The sequence below is a fragment of the Xyrauchen texanus genome, chromosome 41 (assembly GCF_025860055.1).
Source record: "Xyrauchen texanus isolate HMW12.3.18 chromosome 41, RBS_HiC_50CHRs, whole genome shotgun sequence".
NCBI lineage: Eukaryota > Metazoa > Chordata > Actinopteri > Cypriniformes > Catostomidae > Xyrauchen > Xyrauchen texanus.
Genome location: NC_068316.1, coordinates 26,535,922 through 26,544,718, shown reverse-complemented (window position 1 = coordinate 26,544,718; position 8,797 = coordinate 26,535,922). Strand labels below are relative to the sequence as shown.

Here is an 8,797-nt window from a genome sequence, read left to right as displayed (position 1 = left end):
TTACAAAAGTTCATATTCAAAATTCATAACTGATGTGTGTGTGTGAAGAATTTTTTTTCAAACACAGTCTTTGCAAATGAAGCCATCGTCATCACAAATTCCATTCTCTTCACCACAGCTCTCATGAAACCAGGCAGAACATGGATCACATTTTACCCATTCCTCAGTAGCCTTAGGGTCATTTGGGTCACCATAGTGGGTGTTGCAGACTTTGCAAGGTGATTTGCTTCCCATGCCCTGCTTTGTCTTCTTTTTGGTTGCTTGCTGCCTGGGTACTTTCTGGCTTGCTTGGGTGGTAGCTTGTTGGATGACTTTTTTGTTTTAATGTATTCAATATGTTGCTCACTTGTGAGGTTATATGATGGTGGCTTAACTCTCTTTCTGATGGCCCTCTCCTTTGCGGCACTGAGATCAAATCAGTGAATGTGACAGATCTAATATCACCTACTGTGGAGGTGGAAGGTCCCTCATCCTGGGAGTGGGTTTCTTCCTGTGGTGAGAACTGATTGAAGAGGTCATTATCTTCTTCCGGTACATCCTCCAACACAACCTCTTGAAACACCACCTTCTCATCTTCTGGGAAAAAGTACAGTGGTTCCACAGGTAGGAGGGGTGTCAGGGAAGCAGGCGACTGAGGTCTGGCTGGTGGGTGGGAGGGCTGATGTCCAGAGAGCAGGGCTGATGGCTGGCGGGCAGAGTTGTTCAAGGTCAGCAGGGGTGACCATGGTCCAGTGGGTGGGGATGGGAGAAACTGTGGTCTTGTGGGCCGGGGTAAGAGACACTGCGGCCTTGTGGGCGGGGTTGGGAGAGACTGCGGCCTTGTGGGCTGACTGATGGTAGAGTGGATGGTAGCACTCTTTCGGTGGTCTTGCTGGGGGCAAAAGCAGTTTCAGGGAGAATATCTTTGTTGAGAGGGAACATCCCTGTCCCCGGAACCCTGCCTGGGCATTTTCAATAGTGGCAGCCTTTGCCCAAGCCCTGCTGAACACTGCAAAGAACTCCATCCTTGACAGCTTCTGCCCAGCCATCATCCTCGTCCACTTCCTCCCTTCCTGGTCCCAGTGGTGTTTTAGACTCTTGAAGAGGGCTTTGTCCGCCGGTTGCAGCGCATGGGTTGTGTGGGCAGGGTAGCACATGATGTGCACATTCTTGCTCTTCAGTAGCTTAATAAACTCCAGGTTATAGACGTGGCTACTGTGGCCATCTAGGAGGAGAAGGTGGGGCCTGGGGTCATCCCTGGGGAGGGACTGAATGAACATTTGACCCCATTCCAGAAAGAGGTCAGAGGTAATCCAGCCATTGTCTGAACACCTTACGCTGGTGTTCTCCGGGCATCCCTGTAGCCACTCAGAACGAACACGCTTCCCCTTAAAAATAATCATTGTTTGACTATATGTGCCTTCGGCATTGAACGCTGCCAGACAAGTCGTTGTCTCCCCTTTTCTCCGGCACACACCTCCACACATGGCTGACCAACCTGTCCAACGACCTTTGTCGAACTGAACTGGTCCTGAAGCCCAGACTCGTCACAGTTCCATATATGTGATGGTACGCCCTTAATACCCAGCTCGACCAAAAGGCTCTCATACTTGTTAAACCACTGGGTAACCACCTCTTTGTTGAGTCCAGCAGCCCGTGCTGCAGACAGGACCTCTGGTTTGCGCATCCCAAGCTCTGGGTTGCGCTTTAGAAAGTTGTGAAACCAGTAATATCCGGCCCTCCCTGCTGTCTTGGAGAAACCAGATATGTTGTTCTTGGCTGCAAAATCAAAGGCCACTTGCTGGACATCACGTTTTGTGTAGGGAAACCCCTCTGCGCCAAGGTCTTGAGGGTGGCAGCAAGCTCCCTTTCCGCCGCCTCTGGAAGGTAGGGCTTCCGCCCTGACGCATGTTCACTGGTAGTCACCTTTCCACTGATGCGTCTTTGCAGTGTGGATCGCGGCACACCCCATGCTCGTGATAAGAGGTGCATACTAACTGTGATTCCTTTCTTCACTCCCTCTCTATATTCATCTAAGGCCCCCTTCATCCTCTCAACTTTCCACAGATTGTAGTTGTTTGGCCTTCCTTTCCCTCCCTGTTTTATCTTTGTTTCCTTTCCTCTCTGGTCCTTGCTCCACCTCTCTTTTCTCTCTTTCTGTCTCCTCTCACTTTCTCTGCATTCCTTTCTCCTCACCTGTTTTCTCACTTCCTGTCTCTGTTTGTCTCCTCTCTCATCCTTCCTCCTCCTCTCACTTCCTCTCTCTTTCCTTCCTCTCTTCTCTCCTCTCGCTTCCTTCTCGTTTGCCATACTCACTATAAATAAAATTTCTACTTCCATTATTACTGTTGGGGGGGGTCCAAACACTCACACACACACACACACACAAACAGTCACACACACACTCACAAACAGTCACACACACACACACACACACTCACAAACACTCACACACACACACACACACTCACACACACACAAACTAACACTCACACACACAAACACACACGCACACACACACACGCACACACACACAAACACACTCAAATACATGCGTATGTGTGTTTGTGAGTGACACAGATGGCCCATTTTAGCTGAAACCATGTGGCCCATTTTACCACAGTGTGTTAAGGTAAATTGGGCCGCCAAAAAATCATCACTTTTTCAAAAAATATGTTTATTTACCAAACTAACAACATTATTTCTGATTGATGCCATCAAGACAGATATTATGCATAATTTATTTTTGTGCATGTTTGTTTTTTATAGATTTATCATCCTTATAATAGTTTAGTCAGAGTTGGTATGCCAGGCTACTTACCATACAGCTTTCTGGTGTAGTCTTGATTTGAACTATTCCCCGCCCACCATAGCAACCATAAACCAATCAAATCACCTGTTATTTGTCAAGCACAGTTATGACAACAGTTTGAAATCCTTTGCAGTCATTGGCTCTAAATTCCATAGGGGCTGGGACCCCCAAACCTTAAGTTGCCCATTTTACCTGATGGCCCATTTTACCTGATATCACCCTATGGGATATTTACAGTGTAAGAATTCAGAACCACAAATTTGCTGTTTGAAAATACATATTTATTAAATTGTGCCATTAAAAAAAAAAAGACTATTCAATTTTGGTTAAATATGAAATGTCCAGGATTGGAGTTTAAAAATGTCAAATTCAAACATATTTAAAATACAACGTAATATTAAATTTGGCAAAATCACACTTATAATTCAAATTCAAAAGTCTATAATTCAAATTTACACAATTCAAATTCAAATTGTTTTGTCATATTTCTGGCTCCATATGGGTGTAAAGAAATGACAGCACACTCGTGCGATTGCACAGCTGAAACGTCATTCAAATTCAGACCAATCGAAATTCAGACAGAATAAACGTTGAAAGATCTCGCGCCTGTCAACATAATTTCTCTCTCAGCTCTCAATCATACAGCAGCAGAAATCAGAACACATTCAAAGTATCTTCATACACGCACAATAATGAGGGAGATAGTTCACATTCAGGCCGGTCAATGCGGCAATCAGATTGGAACTAAGGTAAGTAAACATTATTATTATTTTTTAATTTAATAATTTTTTGCGCTTAATATGTTATATTACTATATTATATTGTATTATATTATATTATATTTTTTGTTTTATCATAAACAAGTTTCTGATTGATGCTGATAACCGCTTATACGGAACTGGAGTTAATCAACTCTTTTAAAAGCTGCAGCTTTTAGTAGTTTTATTGTAGACAAGACAAGTAGGGTGTGTTTTTAATATAGGCCTATGTGATAAATGGTTGAGTAGCGTGTCAAAGATTTCTGCAACAATAACACGTTATATTGAAAGGGTGCATCATTTGCGTCTATATAGGGTGTGGTGAGACGTGCCTTCAGAATCTGAAACACTCGAGTTTTATCTGACAGTATTTGGGAAAACATTCCGTAACGACTTCTAAAGTAACACATAACGACTGTGTTAATTCCTTGCCTATGTGTGCTTTGTGGTGACACATGTAGTTCTGGGAAGTGATCAGCGACGAGCATGGCATTGACCCAGCCGGCAGCTATGTAGGTGACTCAACCCTGCAGCTTGACAGAATTAATGTATACTACAACGAGGCATCCTGTAAGTATGTTTGTGTCAGTGTGCTGGTTGAGCTCCTCCTCACAAACTCAGAATGACCCTAAAACTTTAAGCAGTGAAGTCAGCTCAATGGAATTTATTGGGCTGCACTGACTTCACTGCATTCACTGGAAATATTGAAATACATTATTTAATAATAATAATAAAAAAGTATTCATAAATGGTGTATTAAATATAATGGTTATTCAATTACAATTTAAATATATAATTTAATTATTAATATAATAATGTTAAATTAATTAACGTTTTCATTTTTTGTCTTCAGCCCACAAGTATGTTCCCAGAGCAGTGCTGGTTGATTTGGAGCCCGGCACTATGGACAGTGTTCGATCGGGGCATTCGGGCAGCTTTTTCGACCAGACAACTTTATCTTTGGTAATAACTCCCTAAACATGTCAAACTATCTAAAAGGCACTGTGACTTTTTTCTTTCATTTTCCTAACAGTTAAATAATAAATAAATAAAAAAATAGAATCACAGGCCAAAGATTTTAATGGCATATCACAGTAAAATAATGTATAATTGTAATTTTATTTCCATTCAGTTCTTGATTATACATGATTCCTCCATTCAATAAAAATGGCTAACATAGCTCATACTGTTACTAAAATTAAGTGAATCAAATATGACTATTTAAACACATTTCTAGAATATATTTTTTCCTTGTTTCAACATTTTTTTTTTTTTTCAAATTTAGTAAATTCATTATTTCAAGTCAAATGCTGTTAAATAATGATTTCACACAAACAGGATATGGGTAATTGCAATATGGGTAATGTTAAACATGACTGTTTGGCCTCAAAGGTAATAAGTTGTCTGGTCATGTCTGTGATACATCTCCATGATGATGCTGTATGGTACTGGAAAACAGGCCATAACCTATAGCCTTAACTTCTATAATGGCAATTCATGAAAATAGTGAAAAGTGTACTAGATTCTAAAAGATGAATCTCATGAAAACTGCAAGAATTGTCTACATATTTAACCCCAAAATCAAAGGAGAAAAAAGAGAAAACAATATTGGAAATAAATAAATAGTAATAATACTATATATATATATACACATATTTGGTGTGACCACCTTTGTCTTCAAAGCAGCAACAATTCTCCTATGTACACATGGACACAGTTTTTCTTGGTTGTTTTCAGATAGGATGTTCCAAGCTTCTTGGAGAATTCACCACAGTTCTTCTATCTATTTCAGCTGTCTCAATTGCTTCTGTCTCTTTATGTAATCTCAGACTGACACAATGTTCAGTGAGGGGCTCTGTGGGGGCAATGCCATCTGTTGCATGCAAGGGTGTATATTTAGTTTAAAAGTTGGTAGGGACAAATAGCAAGGATAATATTCAAAATGTGTTAAATGCAAGAAAGTCAATCTGGTAATACAGGCAAAATAACATTGTCATTAAAAAGTATAATTTCTTACTGTATTCCTCTGTTATCAATAATTATTTTATTGACACAACTTTATTTTCTGGTCCTGATACTCTTCTCCAATGTGCAAAATAAAACATTTATTGGGAGTTTTATCAGCATCTTAAAATACTGCACCTCTGACACAATTGTTAAATTTTTAAGGGATACATTTCAAGGATTGTACATAAAACACCATTGGAAACCCATGTTATTTTAAGAAAATAATAATTAAAAAATCTTACAAGCGATTGTGATTGGTGCATACTGAACAGCGCTGAGAAAAGTAACAGGTGCTAAGTGAGAATACCGTTTATGTGCCACTTTAGAAGAGGTACTTTACAATAATTTACACATTAATAATTATACAAAGGACATTTAATGAAAAATAAAAACATAGTATAACGTTAAAGTATTTTCTGTGTGGTAAAACTGCGCAAATATTTTGATCGGGACATTTCCGATTTTCTGAAAGTTATTAGGGATATGTCCCTATTGTCCCTACCTAAAATTACGCATAAGGGTCCAGGGACTCCTGTTCTTCTATTTTATTCTATACCAGTGGTTCTAAGCGAGGAGGTCAGGATCCACTAGGGCGCCTCAGCACACTTCTCAAGATCTCCTAAAAATGTAAAAATATGATAGAGTATTATAATTTTATATAATTATTATAATTCAACTTACTGAAAATACTAATAATGCAATAACTCCCTTCAACAGCTTGCATTTAATGAAGAATATACAGTTCTAGATATTTCTAGAATCACTAGTTTTAAGGAAATATCTTATAATATAGATATCTTACAATATAAATATCTAATAGCATACATGAAGGGGGCCTTCGAATATTTTCAGATATTTTCAATGGGGGCCTTTGATTTAAAAAGTTTGAGAACCACTTTTCTATACTATTTGCAAAAGGAATGTTTGGAAGTCTAAATATATTTCCTACCGACACACTAAAACTGAAGATATAAATAACCATCTTAAGACAATGTTTTTGTGAAATGTTTCATGTGCCTAAGACTTTTGCACAGAACTGTGTATATTAGTTTGGGGTGAAATATGACCCAGACATCAGAGATTCACTGTTCACTCATAAATATCTTTGCATTGCTTCCATTTTTTTTATATCAAGAAATAAAGTACATTCACAGTTGCATGCACTGTGAAATTCTCTAACTGGAATGAATCTCTTTCAAATTAACATGGGGCTCCTTCACTCAGCCTATGATGGATGATGCGCATGGTTAGCTGTGTCCAGTGACTTGGGGATTGTATTTCCTTTTCATTGCAAACCAATCTTCTCCCATTGTTTGTGCTGCTTTTGCAGGACAGACAGGTGCAGGCAACAACTGGGCAAAGGGCCACTACACGGAGGGTGCAGAGCTTGTGGACTCAATCCTGGATGTGGTCAGGAAAGAGTGTGAGCATTGCGACTGCCTGCAAGGCTTTCAGCTCACGCATTCCCTCGGTGGTGGCACTGGATCTGGAATGGGAACGCTTCTGATTAGTAAGATCCGTGAGGAGTACCCTGACCGCATCATGAACACCTTCAGCGTCATGCCTTCACCTAAAGTGTCCGACACTGTAGTGGAACCCTACAATGCCACACTCTCGGTACATCAATTGGTAGAAAACACAGATGAAACATACTGTATCGACAACGAGGCACTTTATGATATCTGCTTCCGCACACTTAAGCTCTCCACACCTACATATGGGGATCTCAATCACCTAGTATCAGCAACTATGAGTGGGGTCACCACGTCATTGAGATTCCCCGGCCAGCTTAATGCAGATCTGCGGAAGCTGGCTGTCAACATGGTGCCTTTCCCTCGCCTCCACTTCTTCATGCCTGGTTTTGCTCCACTAACAGCAAGAGGAAGTCAACAGTATCGGGCCCTCACGGTTCCCGAACTCACCCAGCAAATGTTTGATGCCAAGAACATGATGGCTGCATGTGACCCACGCCATGGACGTTACCTCACAGTGGCGACCGTTTTCCGTGGTCCAATGTCCATGAAGGAGGTTGACGAGCAGATGCTAGCTATTCAGAACAAGAACAGCAGCTATTTTGTAGAATGGATCCCCAACAACGTTAAAGTTGCAGTTTGCGACATTCCACCTAGGGGACTTAAGATGGCCTCCACGTTTATCGGCAACAGCACTGCCATCCAGGAGCTCTTCAAGCGCATTTCCGAGCAGTTCTCTGCCATGTTCAAACGCAAGGCCTTCCTGCATTGGTTCACGGGAGAAGGTATGGATGAGATGGAGTTTACTGAAGCTGAGAGCAACATGAATGACCTTGTGTCAGAGTATCAGCAGTACCAGGAGGCCACGGCCAATGATGGTGAAGAGGCATTTGAAGATGATGAAGAAGAAGTGAATGAATGAACAAATTGATACACAGTTTTTGGTTTTTTTTGTGCTGTGAGTGATTTTTAAGCTGTGATATTTTTGGTTTTGTATGTGGATCATTGAAATCTTAGTAAAAGAAAAGTGTTTGCAATAAATACATTTTGAGGACCTTATATTTGTATTCTCTCAGTGAATCTGGAAGCTTGTCTTGGTTTTTTATGATGCACTACATTTGGAAAGGAATCATTTTATATTGATTAAGCACATTATGTAATATTAATCATATATGGGGTTAGTAATTTTAACAAACTCTTAAGCTAACCCCAAAGTGTTAAATTTGTGTTTGTAACTCATGCCACACTGTGACCAGGGTTGTGGAGTAACGGAGTACATTTAATGGGATTACATATTTAAAATACAAAATATAAGTAACTGTATTCCACTACAGTTGCAATTTAAATAATTGGTATATAGAATACAGTTACATTAAAACAAGTATTTTGATTACTGAACAGATTACTTGTCATTTCTTTCATTTAATATTTATTCCTTTCAGATGGAAAACATTTATACATATAAATGATGTAATTTGAACAGAGGTGAAACACTTTCTTCTGATGTGTTACATTCATACGAGCAGACAGAGAAGTAAGTTTGGAGCAGAAGAAACAGAAATTTCAGGCAGGATCATATTTTTTTATCAAGAAAATGCACGTTGGCTCATAATTGTTTTCTAGTGTTCTGTAATATGTAGTGGAATACATTTTATAAGTAACCCTGTTACACACTCAGGTCATTTAAAGGGGAAAATCAGGAAGCGGGAACCAGCTCATATTCTTTAGGGTGATTTATTTCAGCTTTCACACAAAACTCAATGTAACGT

The 8,797-nt window shown here is 39.8% G+C and overlaps 1 protein-coding gene across 1 annotated transcript; it reads left to right on the top strand.

The window, feature by feature from the left end:
• The first annotated feature begins 3,431 nt into the window (after positions 1-3,431).
• Positions 3,432-8,267, top strand: LOC127634183 (tubulin beta-5 chain-like). The gene is given in 5 exon segments (XM_052113620.1): positions 3,432-3,540; positions 4,011-4,119; positions 4,403-4,465; positions 4,468-4,512; positions 6,887-8,267. Coding segments are annotated over 5 exon segments (1,338 nt in total). The 5' UTR covers positions 3,432-3,483; the 3' UTR covers positions 7,951-8,267.
• Positions 8,268-8,797: the final 530 nt, after the last annotated feature.